The sequence below is a fragment of the Odocoileus virginianus genome, chromosome 33 (assembly GCF_023699985.2).
Source record: "Odocoileus virginianus isolate 20LAN1187 ecotype Illinois chromosome 33, Ovbor_1.2, whole genome shotgun sequence".
Classification (NCBI taxonomy): Eukaryota; Metazoa; Chordata; class Mammalia; order Artiodactyla; family Cervidae; genus Odocoileus; species Odocoileus virginianus.
Window position 1 is genome coordinate 19,299,338 of NC_069706.1, and position 20,031 is coordinate 19,319,368.

Here is a 20,031-nt window from a genome sequence, read left to right on the forward strand (position 1 = left end):
GGTCACAACAACATTGGGCAGAAAGTACACAGAGTTCCTATAAATTCTCTGCCCTCCCACACTATCAGCATTCCCAGCCGGAGTGGTACGTAATCCACAAGCCTACATCCTTATCACCAAGATCCATAGTTTACATTAGAGTTTGTACTTGGTGTTACACATTCTATGGATTTTGACAAGTAACCCATAGAATAATGATATATGGACAATGACATGTGGCCACCATTACAGTATCATACAGAATAGTTTTACTGCCCTAAAAATCCTCTACGTTCTGTATATCCATCCCTCCGTCCCCCCAGCACTGATAGCTACTGATCTTTTTACTGTCTCCATAGTTTTGCCTTTTCCAGAATGTCATACAGTTGGGATCATACTTTTCATACTGGCTTCTTTCACTTAGTAGTACACAGTTAGGATCCCTCCATTTCTTTTCATGGTTTGACAGCTGATTGAACCTGGGTCTTCTGTATTGCAGGCAGATTTTTTACTTCCCGAGCCACCAGGGAAGCCCTAATTTCCTTTTAGCACTGAATAAATATCCCATTGTGTAGATGTACCCTAGCTTGTTTATTCATTCACCTACTGAAAGACATCTTGGTTGCTTCCAGGTTTTGGCAATTATGAAGAAAGCAGCTATAGACGTCATGTGCAGGTTTTTGTGTGGACATAAGTTTTCAACTCCTTTGGGTAAAGACCAAGGAACACAATTGCTGGATAATATTATAAACGTATGTTTCATTTTCTAAGAAACTGCCAACCTGTTTTCCAAAGTGACTATACCATTTTAATTTCTCACTGGCAAAGAAATGGGAGTTTTTGTTTCTCCACCTGCTTATCAACATTTGGTATTGTCAGTGTTCTGGATTTTGGCCATTCCAATAGGTGTATAGTGGTATCTCATTTTAACCTGCAATTCTCTAATGACGTATTATCTGGAGCATCTTTTCACATGGTTGCCAACTGTATGTCTTTGGTGAGGTATCTGTTCGGGTCTTTTGCCCATATTTAAATCAGGTTGTTAGTTTTCTTATTGCTGAGTTTTAAGATCTCTTTGTACATTTTGGATATCAGTCCTTTGTTTGATATGCCTTTTGCAAATATTTTCTCCCATATATGACCTGTCTTCTCTTTCTCTTGACAGTGCCTTTGGCAGAACAGAAGTTTTTACTTTTAATGAAATCCAGCCTATTAATGATTCTTTCATGTACTGTGCCTTTCATGATGTATCTAAAAAGTCATTGCCACCTAGATTTTCTATTCTTTCTTTTAGGAATTTATAGTTTTGCATTTTACATTTACTCCTGTGATCCATTCTGTGTTAATTTTTGTAAAAGGTAAAAGATCTATATCTAGGTTAATTTTTGGCATATAGATGTCTAATTGTTCTAATATCATTTGTTGAAAAGAATACCTGTTCCTCATTTTATTGCCTTTGCTCCTTTGTCAAAGATCAGCTGATTGGATTTATGTGGGACTATTTCTGGCCTCTCCATTCTACTCCACTGATCTGATTGTCTTCTCTTCTGTCAATATCACAGTGTATTTTTTCTCTTCCAGTTTTACTGAAATATAATTAACATACAGCACTGAATAAGTTTAAGGTGCAAAGCATGATTTGTCTTACATACAACAGGAAATGACTGTCACAAGTTTCGTGAATATCCATCATCTCATATATTGATAGACACAACACAGTGTCTTATTACTGTAGATTTATAGTAAGTCATGATGTCAAGTAATATCAATCCATTGACTATTCCTTTTCAGTATTGCATTGGCTATTTTTCATCTTTCTCATATAAAACTTATGATCAGTTTGTTGATACCCACAAAATAACCTTCTGGAATTTTTTTACAGCTTGTGTTGAACTTATAGATCAAGTTAGGAAGAACTAACATCTTGACAGTACTGAGTTTTCCTATCCATGAACATGGAGTATCTCTGTTTATTTAGTTTATCTTTGATTTCTTTCATATCTTGTTAGATTTATATCTAAGTGTTTCATTTGGGGGGTGCTAATGTAAATGGCATAATACTTTTAGGTTTAAGTTTCATTGCTGGTGTGAAAGTGTTAGCCACTCAGTAGAGTCTGACTCTTTGTGAACCCATGTACTGTAAGTCCACCAGGATCCTCTGTCTATGGCATTCTCCAGGCAAGAACACTGGAGTGGGTTTGCGTTTACTTCTCCAGGGGATCTTCCCGACTGAGGGTTTGAACCCAGGTCTCCTGCGCTGCAGGCAGATTCTTTACCTGAACTACCAGGGAAGCAGGAAAGCAATTGACTTTTGTATGTTAACCTTTTAACCTGCAACCTTGCTATAAATGCTTGTTAGTTTCAGAGGTTGCTTTTTTGTTTTTAGTTGTTGGTTCTTTTGGATTTTCTACAGACAGGAATTGATTTTTTAAAGTTTTCCTTACACCCCTCGTATCTCTATTATAAATATTTTCAAATATACAGAAAGGTTGAAAAAGTTGTACAGTGAAAATATATACTCACCACCTAAATTCAACTATATCTTACTATATTGATTTTAGCACATATAGATAAAAGTATCCATCCTTCTGTCTATATATATCAGGTCATTTTGTTTTTCTTCAGAACACTTTTTAAAATTTATTTATTTTTTAAATGAAGGATAATTGCTTCACAGAATTTTGTTGTTTTCTGTCAAACCTCAACATGAATCAGCCATAGGTATACATATATCCCCTCCCTTTTGAACATACCCCCTATCTCCCTCCCTTGTTTTTCTTCATAACTTTTTATTATGAAAAATTTTAAACACAAATTGAAAGAAAAATTTTGAGAAAATCCAGGCACCCACTCCTTAGATTCAACAGTTTTGAAACTGTGCCCTATCAGCTTTATCTGTGTTTATGTGTATATAATAGGTATTTCTGGAGAAAGGCATGGCAACCTACTCCAGTATTATTGCCTGGAGAATCCAATAGACAGAGGAACCTGGCAGGTTATAGTCCATAGGATTGCATAGAGTCGGACACAACTAAAGCGATTTAGCATGCATGCATACATGCATAATATGTATTTGGTTAAGTTGCAAATAGAGTAGCATGTCATGTATCTTCTAGATTATGTACATCTTATAGTTTAGCTTACATGTCCTAAAAAAAGCATCTTGCTTGAAGAGTTTTGAGCACCGTAATGACCTGATTAGACTTATCTTTTAATAGCATCCTTCTGGCTGCTGTGAAAAATAGATGAATGAGAGCAGTAAGACATGGGAAACCTGCAGTTTAGTAACACATGATATATTGTTGTGCTTGATGGCGAGGGAAGTGAGACTGGAAAGGTCAGGGGTTGATGCTGCATTTAAATTTTCTCAGTCATATTCATCAGCGAGTCCCAAATATCATGACTTTTAAACTTTGGTTATGTGAGTCCTCTATGTACTATTATTTACTTAACATTTTTCTTCAAATTTATTTTAAATCATAAACTTAAAAATCATAAGCAAAAGGATACATGATATACATGTAAAACTGAATCATTTTGCTATATACCTGAAACTAACACAACATTGTAGGTCAACTATACTTGAATAAAAATTAAATTAAATTACTTAAAAAGTATACATGGAATCATTCATTTGGTGGGTTTCACTTTCCTAACAAATTTAAATACTTGGAAGGACCATTGTGTATCATCTGAAGATTATCACAGGTATTGCCAGGAGTACAGACACTGTACTTTGGGAAAGACTACCGTAGGTAAGGGAAGTCACTGAAGATTTTTAAACCTGGGCAAGACACAATCTAATCTGAATTTTGTTTTAAAGTATTCTTTAAAGGACTAGAGGGGGGAGGGAATCAGACCTTAGTTACCAGTCACCTAGTATAGAAAAAGTGCTCAGGGAACAGCATCGAAACATGTATATTATCTATGGTGAAACAGATCACCAGCCCAGGTTGGATGCATGAGACAAGTGCTTGGGCCTGGTGCACTGGGAAGACCCAGAGGGATCGGGTAGAGAGGGAGGTGGGAGGGGGGATCGGGATGGGGAACACATGTAAATCCATGGCTGATTCATGTCAATGTGTGACAAAAACCACTACAATATTGTAAAGTAATTAGCCTCTAACTAATAAAAATAAATGAAAAAAAGAAAAGAAAAAGTGCTCAGGATACAAAGATGAATAGGTTGCCGCCACTAAGGAGCCTACAGTCTAGTAAAGGTGGTAGATTCTGAGAACAGGCAATTTCAGAACAGACTGCTAGGTGCCATAATTAGAAGCACATGCCGCGTATAGCGGTGGCTAGAATGTGGATGTCATAGACACTGCTTCAGAAACCAAGTCCGGGAAGACTGTACACAGGAAAACATAACTCAGTCATTTCAGAGGAGACAGTAATACTATAATGAAGACATTAATATTACAAATGAAGACTGGAAATAACCAGGGAAGAGAATGAATATTGCAAAGCATGGACATGTGAAATGATAGGACATTCATTCAACAAATATTTACTGAACACTTGCCTGTATACCAGCTCCTTTGCTGAGCCCAAAGAACAAAGAGATGAGATACAGACTCTTCTCTGAGAAAGCTCACAGTTAATGATAGTGAAAATCATAATGCTACATGTTAGGTGTTATCGATATAAGTGTGGGATGCTGTGGAAGAATGCATTATCTGAGCACGTAATTCAGACTGGGTAGCAAAAAGATGATCTCAGATGAATTGTGAAAATGTAGTAGGAGTCTGCGTAGGTACAGAGAGATCGTGTAACATGCCTGGAGGAACTGCAAGCATGGTTCAACAGAGTTTGAGAAGTGTGGATTTGATCCTTAGAGGAATGAAATATTATTGTTAAACCAAGGGGTAATAACGTTATACTTGCCTTTGAATAAATCACCCTGGAGATGTGGAGAATGGTTTGAAGTGAGGTTAGCCAAATCCTAGAGAAAGAATAATTTGAAGGCCAGAGTTGGTTTTATATGAGAAATGCTGATGAGGGCCTGAGCTAAAAGCACTGTCACTTGGAAGGTGAGGAGAAGCCTGACCCAAGAGAGATTAGGGCATCAGAATCAACAGAATTTAATGATCTTTGAATTTGGAGGCATGACTGATAATTAGGTAACTGTGTGTTAAACAATGAGTGGCATATATGAAAGAATTGAGTGTGGACTGTTCTGGAACACATTTTTTGGCAGAACATGAAGAAACTCTGTCTCAGCTTCTCATCAAGCAAGTGAATGTTTTCTACCTGCAATAGGGAGGCTGCTTGAAATCCCAGTAGCATTAAAAGCCTCAAACCATGTTGCAGAAGAAAACCATGGTGACTATTAATAAAAGGGGAGAGGAATAGACTCTGGGGTAGAAAGGACTCAAAGCTCATTTGCTGGTGGATGTGAGAGCAATGGAGAGAAAAAGAGTTCACTTACCTTGTGTTCCTCCAAATTTTCTTTGAGAAACACAAGCTCTAAAGTAATGGTTCTCAACCATGCTGCACACTGGAATCACTTGGAGCTTGAAAAAGTCCTGATACCCGGGTCACATCTTTGACCAGTGACCTTGGACTCTTTGGGGGTGAGATCTGGGCATCAGTACTTGTAAAAGCTCCCTCGTTTGTTCTAGTGTGCAGTCAATATGGAAGACCTGTAGACTGACTTCCTTGAAAACAGAGGCCCTGGAGACTAATTCTTGTTGACGCAGGCATAGATATGTTGACAACCAGACACGTTGGCAGTCTAGTCTTGTGATATCATAAGCATTTTTTAGAGTTATAAACTTGTTCAGGGCACTCAAGTATCATTTATCTTTGATAATTTGATGTTTGGCATCTCGTGGCCTCACATGGTTATTGCCAATCTGAAAGTGTCCGACTGAAGTCCAGAGGCAACTGTATACTTAGCAGGAAATGGGCTGATGATCAGAGAGTGCTATGAGAGTCACCAGTGTGACAAAGTTAGCAAAAATGTCTATTTGACGTAAATTTCCTACTTGCAAGTGAGTTTTCTATCTGATTAATGTTTTACTCTTACAATATACAGATTTCTTTGGTTCAGGGATATTATTCTCTCAACGGTGATTTTTGAAAGATGGTCTGTGACTCTTTGTTATAGTTAGGGAAATGTTTGTTCTGCAGGGGGTAGATTGTTTTTCTAAGTTTAGTAAATCTATGCAGTCCCTGTAAATGTAATGGTTCAACTTATTACTACTGGAGATTCATAAGACAGTTACTTAGGCAAGAAAAGCAACATGTATTCTCTTCTAATTATAGAGGGTAAGGTATTTCATGTAGTAATATTAGAAATTGATTGCCTAATTAGTTTATACATGCAGTTTCTATTTAAAAATTGCAAGAAAGTCCACACTTTTCATACAAAATAAACAACAGTGAAATTCTAGTGTATTATAGAAAAAGGACTACTCTGTCCATTTGGTCAATTAATTATGCTTGCATGCTTTTATCAGCAAACATTTGCAGGGTACCTCCTAGATGTTAGCACTGAGCTGGAAGCCGAGATAAAGGAGTCGTACGACATGCTGCCTCTTTGCCTTTTAGTAGTTCACGTGGTGTTAGTGGGGGAGGCAGACCGGAAAGTCCAGGGCAGTGAGCCAAGTCCAAGGTTAAGAGGAGTCCATAGTGCAGGAGGAGAACAGACTTGGCCCTCGGTGGCTTGGCACTGGGCTGCCTGCATGTGGTAGCACTGTCTTTGTAGCCCTGGCCAAATTCCTGCCGCTTGCTGCATATTCTGCAATAGAAACATACGTTTTCCCAATGGTCAAAGTCTGTCAATTTCTTTGCTGAATTACAGTTTGTCGTCTGTAAAGACTTTACAGGAAATGTAAATAAAATCCTTCACATACCCAAATAGAGTCTTCTAGATCAATCTGCCGTACATACAAGTGTGTTTTTAAATATTATATATGTAGCCTTCCTTTTTCTTGTCTTTTGTTCTGGAAGCCTCACAATAGATACTTCCCAAATTATACTTGCAACAAAAGTTTAGGAAATGACTTTTCTCTTAATAACAGAGTAAACAGTATTGTCTTCAACTCTAGCAAAGAAGCAGAACCAAGATGAGTTGCTTCAGGGTGAATAACTGACCGAAGAATAACCTCAACTCTTGCTTTTTTTTAAAAGCAAATTTTAATTGCTGGAAAATCGCTTTACAGTGTTGTGATGGTTTCTGCTATACAACAGTGCAAATCAGCCATAATCATACATACGTCACCTCCCTCCCCTCCCACCAACCCACCCTCGGATCATCAGAAAGCACCTGGGCTCCCTGTGTTATAGCAGCTTCTCACAAGCTATCTGTTTTACACATGGGAGTGTGTATCTATGGGGCTTCCCTGGTGGCTCAGAGGGTAAAGCGTCTGCCTACAGTGCGTGAGACCGGGGTTCAATCCCTGGGTCAGGAAGATTTCCCTGGAGAAGGAAATAGCAACCCACTCCAGTATTCACGCCTGGAAAATCCCATGGACCGAGGAGCCTGGGGCCTACAGTCCATGGGGTCGCAAAGAGTCGGACGCGACTGAGCGACTTCACTTCACTTTAGTGTATATATGTCTTTCCCACTTTCTCCTCTTGTCTCACTCTCTCCTTCCCCCACTATGGCCACAGGTCTATTCTCTATATCTGTGTCTCAACCCTATGTTTTTTTAATAACAAAAGCATTCTTGGTATTTGACTATATGTAGTTAATCATTAGAATAAATTTTAAAACTGTTTTTTGAAAACAAGTACTTGCCATAGAGATTTACCATAGCGACAGCCTGGAGATCCTTAGGCAAGAATCTCTCCTGACTTCTGTTTCACAGTAGGATGAAGTCAGTAGTTTTATTTAGTGTTAAAGATTAATTTACCTAGGCTAGAAATGAACTAGTCTTTTTTTTTTCCCCTCCCCTAGAAATGAACTAGTCTTATGTATTAAACTTGGTTCTGGTGGATTTTGTTCTCTCAAAGTATCAAAACTGTGTTATACTGTCGATTCTGTTGTAGTTATGACATGCTTATTGTGAATTTCTTTATTAAAGTTTTACATATTTTTGCTTTATGAGGCTATTGAACTATAGAGGACTAAAAAGGAAAAAAATAGCCCTTTCTCTGAGGAGTTCATGCATCCTGCTATAAGATCACGAGGCGAGATAGAAATATTCAGCAATTTAGAACTCCCCATGTATTCAGAGCCTCAAATTTTGTATTCAGCAATTTAGAACTCTCCATGTATTCAGAGCCTCAAATTTTGTACTTGGTGAGACATGACTTTCACCGTCCTCATCACTGTCTGTTTGGGAACAAAAGATTAAAATATACACAAAATACCTTACAGTTGTGGATATGAACTGTGTACATATAAGTTCAGGTGGCTCAGTGGTAAATAATCCACCTGGCAATGTAGGAGCCACAAGAGATATGGGTTCGATCCCTGGGTTGGGAATATCCCCTGAAAAAGGAAATAGCAGCCCACTCCAGTATTCTTGCCAGGATAATCCCATGGACAGAGGAGCCCGGTGGGCTACAGCCCGTGGGGTCGCAAAGAGTCAGACATGACTGAGCATGCACGCACATGTAAGCATGTACGTTCGTTGGGGTTGCTAGAATGAATATTGGGATAATCAGTCTTTTTTTTAGAATTTAAGAAATGTTTATTTATTTATTTGGCTGCACCAGGTATTACTTGCTACACACGGGATCTTTGAAGTAGCATGTGGGAACACTTTTTACTTGCGGCATGTGAACTCTTAGTTGCAGCATATGGAATCTAGTTCCCTTACGAGGGATCACACCTGGGCCCCCTGCATTGAGAGTGCAGAGTCTTACCACTGGACTACCAGGGAAGTCCTGGGATAATCAGTTTTTAACAAGATTCTTATAGTAAGTCCATATTCCAAGTGTGATGAACATATGAGCATGTGTAGCATTCTAAATTATTAGTAATATTTTGCCCAAAAGATTGTAATTGAAGCTGAATAACTATTAATAGTGTCAGAAATGAGGCTGTGATGTGAAAATTTGTATGTAGGAAATTCTATCTGGAATTTCATAGGACCATAATAACATATATCCTGTGTTTTGCCACGGAATTATCAATGTTGTGTTGATTTTTTCCCTGTGGCTCACTTCTCTTCCTCTGTAAATAGGGTCATAATGTTTCATTGCAAAGGTGCTGCCTGAGGACAAGATTATGTCCTAAGGAGGATATAACCAATACTAAAGAGTTTTCTTTGGAGAAATATTATGATCTTATTTTTTCCCATTTAGTCTTTACAGTTGGAAACGTTAACAATAGGCTCCAACCTCTGGCAAAGAAAAACAGGTGTATTGGAAGTTAAATCCTTACAGTTCCATGTCAGCAGTGTGATTTACCAAGTTATTCTTTTTTTTTTTTTAACTGTTTGGCTGTGCTGGGTCTTTTCTGTGGTGCACAGGCTTCTGTTGTCGTGAGTCAAAGGCTTCTTATTGCAGTGCTTGAGCTTCTCTTGTGGTCTCTGGCCTTCTCTTGTTGAGGAGCGTGGGCTCTAGAGTACACAGGCTCAGTAGTTGCAGCATGCTGGCTTCTCTAGTTGCAGTGCACGGGCTTAGTTGCTCCATGGCATGTGGGATCTTAGTTCCCCAACCAGGGATTGAACCTGCGTCCCTCACATTAGAAGGCAGATTCTTAACTACTGGACCACTCGGGAAGTCCTTATCGAGCTATTCTTTCTTGCTCTTGATATTTGCTGTAGACAGTTGCCTCTTCACAAGAGTTTCTGAATTCATTTCTGCAGAGAGTATATGACTTTCTCCTTCAAAAATGAGGATTTTTTTCCCCCTTCTATTAAATTTATATTATAAATACCTTTTTTTCCCCCTTGGAGAGATTTTTAGTTTAAATCTATATAAAAATCTCAGCTCCAAACAGCTGTGGAATGTTGGGTGATGTAATAAACCTGGCCAAGCCTTAGTGTCTTCTTCAGGGTTATTGTGAAAATCAGTAGCAACAAAAGAAAAATGTCAAACAGGGCCTGGCACATCAAAAGTCTGCCCTACGTGTTATGCCATCACTTTTCTTACAAGGGGCTCATCAGGCTGACCCTGTGGGTGTGCTAAGTCGCTTCAGTTGTGTCCGACTCTTTGCGACCCTATGAATCACCCTAGAAAGGAGAAATTTCTTCTTGAGGACTCAGCTCATGTGGACTCAGGTATTCTGGACCCTAATTCAAAGGAGACCTATGGCCACAGAACCCATATTGAGGTTTCTTTGGTCTTTTCCATCCTGGGCTCCTATTTCTCTGTAGGAGTGCTCACAATACTGCTTTTGACATCAACTTCTTTAAGAGATGTCTATTTCTACGATACTAGCCATCAACATATTTCATTGATCCAATTAGGAAGCAACATTACTAATTTTATACATTTTTGAGCTTATATTGATAGCAGAAAAGGAGAGTGGAAAGGAGGCCAACTTTGCTTTAGTTTTCAGATGTGGAAGAGCCCCAGTGTGATAGGTTTGGAGGTGACAGGATGATTTTTGTGGACCCCTTTACCTATAGAGCTGAATTTACAAATTGTTTAGCAAGGTAAGCTAAGCTAAGAAAGTAAGCTAAGAAAATAAGCTAAGAGAATGAAGAAAAAGATACTAGACAGCAATATTTTAGAATGTAATAAGCTGCAGGTAGATATTTTTCTTTTAAAAGTAGGGCATTGTGAGAGAAAATTGGGTGCAAACATTTTTCCATAAGCAAAGGTTCTTATTATAAGATAAAATTAAATATATTTATCATCTCTTTGCCTCCACTAGAACATAAACGTTGTTGAAGGTAAGAATCATTGTTGATTTATTTACTCTACATTGTAAGAACCTAAATCAATAAGTTGGCAATAAATATTTGAGTGAATGAAATTATAAGCAGAGCTTCGGCATTATTTTTCTACCAGAGGTTCATTTTAAAATGTTATTAAGGCTGGAATTGACATTCTGAAAGCATGAAAAGGACAACTGGTCACTCTGTTGCTGTTTAGACACTAAGTCATGTCTGACTCTTTGCAACCCCATAAACTGCAGCATGCCAGGCTTCTCTGTCCGTCACTATCTCCCAGAGTTTGCTCAAACTCATGTCCATTGAGTCAGTGATGCCATTCAATCATCTCATCCTCTGTTGACCCCTTCTCCTCCTGCCCTCAATCTTTCCCAGCAGCAGGGTCTTTTCCAATGAGTCAGCTCTTTGCATCAGGTGGCCAAAGTACTGGAGCTTCAGCTTCAGCATCAGTCCTTCTAATGAATATTCAGGGTTGATTTCCCTTAGGATTTACTGGTTTGATCTCTTTCTCAAGAGTCTTCTCCAGCACTACAATTTGGAAGCATCAGTTCTTCAGCACTCAGCCTTCTTTATGGTCCAACTCTCACATCCAAACATGACTACTGGAAAAGCCATAGCTTTGACTATACAGACTGCTGTTGGAAAAGTGATGTCTCTGTTTTTAATACACTGTCTAGGTTTCCCTAGTAGCTCAGTTGGCAAAGAATCCGCCTTCAATGCAGGAGACCCAGGTTCAATCCCTAGATCAGGAAGATCCTCTGGAGAAGGAAATGGCAACCCCACTCCAGTATTCTTGCCTGGAGAATTCCATGGACAGAGAGGAGCCTGGTGGGCTACAGTCCATGGGGTGGCAAAGAGTCAGACATGACTGTGCAACTAATTTTCACTTTCAGGTTTGTCATAGCTTTCCTTCCAAGGAGCAAGTGTCTTTTAATTTCATGGCTGCAGTCACTATCTGCAGTCGCCGTCAGCCTTCTTTGGAGTCCAGGAAAATAAAATTTGTCTCTGTTTCAACTTTTTCCCCTTCTATTTGCCATGAAGTGATGGGACCAGATGTCATGGTCTTAGTTTTTTGAATGCTGAGTTTTAAGCCAGCTTTTCCCCTCCCCTCTTTCACTTTCATCAAGAGGCTCTTTCCTCCTCACTTTCTGCCATTAAAGTGCTATCATCTGCATATCTGAGGTTGTTAATATTTCTCCCAGCAATATTGATTCCGGCTTGTGATTCATCCAGGCTGGTATTTCAAATGATAAACTCTGCATATATGTTAAATAAGCAGGGTGACAATATAGTCTTGACATGCTCCTTTCCTAATTTTGGACCAGTCCATTTTTCCAAATCTGGTTTTTTCTTGTCCTGCATACAGGTTTCTCAGGAGACAGGTAAGGTGGTCTGATATTCCCATCTCTTTAAGAATTTTCCACAGTTTGTTCTGACACACACAGTCAAAGTCTTTAGCATAGTCAATGAAGCAAGAGTAGATATTTTTCTGGAATTCCCTTGCTTTCTCTTGGCAATTTGATCTCTGGTTCCTCTGCCTTTCCTAAATCCAGCTTGAACATCTGAAATTCTTGGCTCACATACTGTTGAAGCCTAGCTTGAAGGATTTTGAGCATTACCTGCTAGCATGTGAAATGAGCCTGGTTGTATGGTAGTTTGAACATCCTTTGGCATTGTCCTTCCTTGGGGTTGGAATGAAAACGTATCTTTTCCAGTCCTGTGGCCACTGCTGTTTTCCAAGTTTGCTGGCATATTGAGGGCAGCAGTTTTAACAGCATCATCACTTAGGATTTGAAATAGTTCAGCTAGAATTCCATAATGTCCACTGGCTTTGTTCGTGGTTATGCTTCCTAACGACCCACTTGACTTCACATTCGAGGCTATCTGGACTCTAGATGAATGACCACACCATTGTGGTTATCCAGGTCATTAAAACCTTTTTTGTAAAATTCTGTGTATTCTTGCCACCTCTTCTTAATCTCTTCCTCGTCTGTTAGGTCCTTACTGTTTCCATCCTTTATGGTGCTTATCTTTGCGTGAAATATTTCCTTGGTATCTCCAATTTTCTTGAAGAGATCTCTTTTTTTCCCCCATTCTATTGTTTCCCTCTATTTCTTTGCATTGGCATAAGAAGCCCTTCTTATCTCTCCTTGCTATTCTCTAAGTTCATCCACATCCCAGTAGAGGGGATGCAATGTGAAAGAGGAAAAGAAATTCTCTAAATCATGGGCATATCTCCCAGATTAGAATAACATCTTAAAAGAAAGAGGAAATCTTAAGAAAAGAGGAGGAAGATCAAGGAAATTTTTGAAGAGCAAGTGATTCAGTGAAGTAGTATGGAAATGAAAATGGTTGCATCTTCAGTAATAATGGTGTCACCCATGAAAGCACTGGGGGTTGGACCACAACATGGTATTTATCAAACTGCCTTAGTCATTTAAGTGTTCATTCTGCTGCCTTCCCTTGAACTTCCAGCCTAAAGCTCTCTCTCTGTAATGTTGTCAGCATGCTCACTGGAGACTTTGCACCTGCAGATTATCACAGATGTTCTCTATGCCTCCTCTCACCCTGGAAAAAAGAAAAAAAGACAGTTCTGTCTTTGAGATCAGAAATTATCCAGAAAGAACCCGTATCAGCCGGAATCCAGTTTCTTGATATTTCTGAAACTGGAATCTGCTGTAACTAGAGAATGCAGAAGGACAATGGGCTCCTCAGATAAAGAGCACACAGGTGCCTCAGCCAACCAGAAACCAGTCTTTTCATGAAACACTGGGCTTTGAGCACATACTGTATAATTCCTTGACTAGCAGTTCATGGTCATGGCTTTGTGGTGTTTTTGTCCTCTAAAGATCTTGATTAGGCCACTTCCTTTCCTTTTCTATGTGTTTAAGAAGTGTGTGATTTAGGCTGTGACAGAGTGGAACCTGGAGGGGGGGTGTCTTCCCGGTGGCTTCAGTGGTAAAGAATCTACCTGCTAAGGCAGAAGATGCAAGTTCAATTCCTGGTTCTGGAAGATTCCCCTGGTGAAGCAAATGGCAACCCACTTCAATATTCTTGCTTGGGAAATCTTTTTTTTTTTTTTTGCTTTTATTTTTTTTTTCATTTATTTTTATTAGTTGGAGGCTAATTACTTCACAACATTTCAGTGGGTTTTGTCATACATTGACATGAATCAGCCTTGGAGTTACATGTATTCCCCATCCTGATCCCCCCTCCCACCTCCCTCTCCACCTGATTCCTCTGGGTTTTCCCAGTGCACCAGGTCCGAGCACTTGTCTCATGCATCCAACCTGGGCTGGTGATCTGTTTCACTATAGATAATATACATGTTTCGATGCTGTTCTCTTGAAACATCCCACCCTCACCTTCTCCCACAGAGTCCAAAAGTCTGTTCTGTACATCTGTGTCTCTTTTTTTGTTTTGCATATAGGGTTATCATTACCATCTTTCTAAATTCCATATATATGTATTAGTATGCTGTAATGTTCTTTATCTTTCTGGCTTACTTCACTCTGTATAATGGGCTCCAGTTTCATCCATCTCATTAGAACTGATTCAAATGAATTCTTTTAATGGCTGAGTAATATTCCACAGTGTATATGAACCACAGCTTCCTTCTCCACTCGTCTGCTGATGGGCATCTAGGTTGCTTCCATGTCCTGGCTATTATAAACAGTGCTGCGATGAACATTGGGGTGCACGTGTCTCTTTCAGATCTGGTTTCCTCAGTGTGTATGCCCAGAAGTGGGATTGCTGGGTCATATGGCAGTTCTATTTCCAGTTTTTTAAGAAATCTCCACACTGTTTTCCATAGTGGCTGTACACTGGTTGCATTCCCACCAACAGTGTAAGAGGGTTCCCTTTTCTCCACACCCTCTCCAGCATTTATTGCTTGTAGACTTTTGGATAGCAGCCATCCTGACTGGCGTGTAATGGTACCTCATTGTGGTTTTGATTTGCATTTCTCTGATAATGAATGATGTTGAGCATCTTTTCATGTGTTTTTTAGCCATCTGTATGTCTTCTTTGGAGAAATGTCTGTTTAGTTCTTTAGCCCATTTTTTTATTGGGTCATTTATTTTTCTGGAATTGAGCTTCAGGAGTTGCTTGTATATTTTTGAGATTAATCCTTTGTCTGTTGCTTCATTTGCTATTATTTTCTCCCAATCTGAGGGCTGTCTTTTCACCTTGCTTATAGTTTCCTTTGTTGTGCAAAAGCTTTTAAGTTTCATTAGGTCCCATTTGTGTATTTTTGCTTTTATTTCCAATATTCTGGGATGTGGGTCATAGAGGATCCTGCTGTGATTTATGTCGGAGAGTGTTTTGCCTATGTTCTCCTCTAGGAGTTTTATAGTTTCTGGTCTTACATTTAGATCTTTAATCCATTTTGAGTTTATTTTTGTGTATGGTGTTAGAAAGTGTTCTAGTTTCATTCTTTTACAAGTGGTTGACCAGTTTTCTTGCTTGGGGAATCTTACGGCTAGAGGAGCCTGGCTGGCTATAATCCATGGAGTTGAAAAGAGGCGAACACGACTTCGTGACTGAACACCACCACCACCAACAAAGTGGAACTTGATTTTCCCTTACCTGTTGGCCTCTTGCACCCATTGTTGACCCAGTCCCCTGATCTGGTCTGTCTCGTGGTTCCAGTCAGTGAGTACTCAAAGGTGGGGAGAGAACCATCATGTGTCTACATACCTACAATGTCAAGTTCAAAAGTATAGTCGTGACCTTGTCTTCTCATTCTCGAAATCTGTGATCAGCTCTTTCAAACCTCCTGTGTCTTTCTTAGTAAAGGCCAATTAGAAATCACTGAATCCCATCCCTATAGTGGTCAGAGGCCAAATTATGGTAAATTTGGACATAAGTGCCAATGGTAAAGATACAATTTTCAGGCCAGTTTAGCTGCAAGTGACAGAAACTCAATGGAAGTAAGCTCAAATGAGAAAGGAACTTCGCAGCTCATGTAACTGAAAAGTCAGACAGAGCTGGGCTCTGCGTAGGTAGGACTCAAATGGTGTTAGGAATCTGTCCGTGACTTTCCCTCTGTGTTGAGTGCAAACTTTTACCACGTGGCAACAAGGTAACCCCAGGTTTACATGGGCCTACAGACTCAGATCCTAGAGGAAATATTTGTCCTAGTAGCACAGCAAAAGCTCCGAGCTGGATCCTGAAAGGCTTTGTATGAGTCACATGTCCATTCCTGAGACAGTAGCTATAGCCCAACTCTGACCACATCTTGGTGTATGCCTGACATTGGGGTGGGAGCAGGGTAGTCGACGTCCACTGAATCTTCAGGACTGAAACAGGCTTACTGTGGAAGAGGGCAGGAGATTTTTCTTAAAGGAACAAATGCTAGGAAGACAAAACACCATGTGCACCTAGAAATGAAGTTTTCCATCGATAGTTTGGGTGGAGCAGAAATGTGACTGCATCCTGACAGCATTCTTGGATCCTCTGTTACTTCTAGAGGCTACAGTCAGCATGTGTTGGCAAGGCCAGCTGATGGCCCATGCCTTTGTGATTGTCTCAGAGCCCAGAAAGTAACAGCAGCGGAGCAAAGAATGGGAAAGTCATAGTCATCAATTTTTTGGATTGGGTAGGACTCAAGGTGAAGAGTGGTTTTGTGAAGCAGTAACTGGAAGCAAACGCAATCCAGTCCAGAGCACCCAAGACTTTCCTGCCTGTGGCCTTTAGAGGAGGAGGTAGCAATGCTTGGATATTTCTCCATGATTCTAGTCAGAGGTCTTCTAATATCTACTTATCCTTCAGGTCAGCTCAAATCCCACTTCCCTGGGGGAAACTTCTCCAGACTCTTATCTGCAAACACTCTGGCTATGAGCTCTCATCTAAAGCATTGCTTTTTTCCATCTCAGCATTCTTTCTTCATATGTAATCATGGGTAAGTCAATCTTATTTATGATGACTTGATTAAGGTCTACCTCCAGAACTGGGAGATGAGCTCCATGAAGCAGAAGCTCTGTCAGTTTTGCCACCACTGGATAACCAGTCCAACCCAGTGCCTAGCACATTAATAATGACACAATACCTATTTTTTAGATGAGTGAATGAGACATAGGTTCTGGTAATAGCAACTGATTCTGGTATGAAGATGTAACAAAACAGCTCCTTTTCTTATATCATATAGTTTGACCTTTCCTCTTATCTCAATTGGCTGAATTAACGAGGTGCTGTTTTTAGATAGCCCAAGTAACCAAAGAGAAGCTGCACCAGATAATCAGCCCCCAAATAACTAGGAGGCCTCTTTACTGTGTATGATTTAAATGAAAAAAAAAAAAAAATGATCTACTAAATATAATGGAGAACCATAGGCATCTTGGGGTTAATGAAGTTCTTGTTGGAAAAGGTTCTGTCATTTCTTAATATTATCATTAAGCCTGATTTTCTCTCATAATCTCAAATTGTATAGAATGGAAGTCAGTTTAGTAATAAAAATGAATGCCCAGCTCCTGCCTCTTTGTTTGAAACTCTCTGGATGGTGATTTCAAGACTAAAGTGTTAAGAGTATGTAGAGTAAGTACATGTATGCATTGTACCCACCTCCACTTCTGTCCTCCCGCGCCCGCTGTGGGGTCCTTCACTGTGGCCACAGAACTTCTCCCCAGGCATTGTGATCAAAGGAGTACGTATCAGCCTCCCCTGGTATGACAAACTGGGAGGTAGGGATTATTTACTTATTTAGTTATTTGAAAGAATCAAAATTATTTAATAAAATTTCATTTACTTTTTAAATGGGCTCAGTAGATATCAAAACTTTTCTGAAACTTCTTGTTGTATAGCTTTGAGTTAATAAGAAAAGAAGCCACTCTAGAAAATAACTGTGTTTCAATATTTTTTTCCCTCTCAGTACAATCTTAGATCTTCATGAGGCCATGTTTAATTTGATTTGCCTGGTCCCATTGGGCATCGCAGCAATTCAGATCCTGGTTTGGAGCCCCTTCTCCATCAGGAAGAAGACAGACTACACAGGGGTCTTCTAAGTATAATACCAGCCATTACAAGAGTCAAATGAACTTCAGTTGTTTGTTCTCATGAAGTTTACATTATGCCAGGGGGCAAAACTGTTCTTTATAACCTCGGATTTGCTTAGAAAAAAAATAAATAGACAAAAAAAAGTCTATCAAATGTGGAAGTTTTTGACTCCATAATAAGAATGTTAAATATGGGGACCTCCCTGGTGGTCCAATGGCTAAGACTCTGTGCTCCCAATGCAGGGGGCCTGGATTTGATCCCTGGTCAGGGAAGTAGATTCTATATCCTGCAACTAAAGATTCCACATGCCACAACTAAAAAATTTTGCATGCCACAACTAAGACCCAGCATAGCCAAATAAATAAATATTTTTTTAAAAGAACATTACATATGAATTAAGCTGGGCATTTCCAAGTGGTTTCACAGCCTGAACACAACCTTTCACTCCTTACCCCTGAATTGCTATGTGAGTTGCTTTGGGTTTCCCAGAAACCTGACTGTGTGTGCCACTTTCTTTTATTTTTTTTAAGCCCCATATTTCTTATTTGACTGATTTTATTAGTGATACATCCCCCCCCCTTTTCATTAAGTAATACTTTATCATCATTGTCTGTAGATTCCCTGTGATTAATAGTCATCAGTTTTGGGAAACTCAGGGACCAGGATAAGAGGACTCATATAGTCCAGATTTATGTGGTTCACTGTCTTGGTTGCAGAGCTTTTGGTTGTGAAGAAGCAGGAATTCAATTTCAGCTGTCTTAAAGAGAGGTTTCTGGTAAGGATGAACTAGATAAATTCATGGGCATCTGGGACAGGAAATAAAACAGGACTAGAGCTCTTGCCTGGAAAATCCCATGGACGGAGAAGCCTGGTAGGCTACATTCCATGGGGTCGCAAAGAGTTGGACACGACTGAGCGACTTCACTTTCACTTTTCACTTTTATGCAATGGAGCAGGAAATGACAACCCACTCCAGTGTTCTCGCCTGGAGAATCCCAGGGACAGGGAGCCTGGTGGGCTGCCGTCTATGGGGTCGCACAGAGTCAGACACGACTGAAGCGACTTAGCAGCAGCAGCAGCAGACGGGAGTCAGGGAGCCTTTGTTTCTGTCACCTTCAGTCTTTTCTCTCTCAATGTCTCTCTCTCTTCTCTTCTCTTCTCTCTCTCAACTGGCTGAGAACCAGAAATTTCAGTTCAGTCATCCACCTTCATCTAACTGACTCGAACTCTGTGTACCTGTCTAGATTCTCTTACCCAGGAGTGATAACTGGCCCGGCATGAGACACTGAGACACAATGATGTGATAGAAATGCTTAATGGTTGGCTGTGTGAGAAAAAAGTAAGCATATATACATATGTAATTTTATTATAAATTTTACTGATAAAAATCTGTACAGTATGTGACTTACAAATCATAATTAAACATGGCTCCTTTTCTGGAAATCCTGTATACCTGTAATTTCAGCATGACTTGCTATTTCTTTTTCTATTTCCTTATTTTTTGGCCACAGGGTGAGTCATGCAGGATCCCAGCTCCCTCACCAGGGATTGAACCTGTATTCCCTGCAATGGGAGAACTGAGTCTTAACAATGCACTCTTAGAGAAGTCCCATAACTTGCTATTTCTTACAAATTCCATATTCCATTAGAAGTTTCTATAATTGGCAACAATAGTCATGAAATCAAAACTATGAATAAATGCTTGATTATCATTCAATCCCAAAAAAAGTCACCCATGTCATTAACCAAGGAGTGTAGTTCCAACCTAAATATTGTTTTACATTTTGCTTATGTTAATGAGTAAGACAAAGCAAATAATGAAGACACACTTCAGAACTGCACTCAGTCAGCCATGACATGAGCAACCTCTTTGATTTACTGAATGATAGGTTCTGAGTACTGGAAAGAATATGTTGTGAATTTCTTATATTTTTCACAGTGGAACAGCTACAGACATGACAGTTTTGAGTTTAATCTGCATTATTTTGGGTTAATATGCATTATTAACATTTTATTGCTTCTTTAAATCTAGTCCAGGGATTGGCAAACTTATCACTACTGGGCCAAATCCAACCTTTGGCCTAATTTTGTATAGTAACAGGCTTCACAAGTGGTGCAGTGGTAAAGAATCTTCCTGCTAATGCAGGAGATCCACCCCTGGATCAGGAAGATTCCCTGGTGAAGGAAAGTGGAATCCCACTCCAGTATTCTCGCCTGGAAAAATTCCATGGGCAGAGGAGCCTGGCAGGCTATAGTCCAT

General features: G+C 39.7%; 1 protein-coding gene across 1 annotated transcript in view; it reads left to right on the forward strand.

The window, feature by feature from the left end:
* LOC110144449 (transmembrane protein 180-like) overlaps positions 1–17,919 on the forward strand; it is a 39,720-nt gene extending 21,801 nt beyond the window's left edge. The window contains exon 7 of the mRNA XM_070461020.1: positions 17,647–17,919. Within this exon, the coding sequence (XP_070317121.1) occupies positions 17,647–17,779 (133 nt within the window). The 3' untranslated portion in view covers positions 17,780–17,919. The remainder of the gene's footprint in view (positions 1–17,646) is intronic.
* The last annotated feature ends 2,112 nt before the right edge of the window (positions 17,920–20,031 follow it).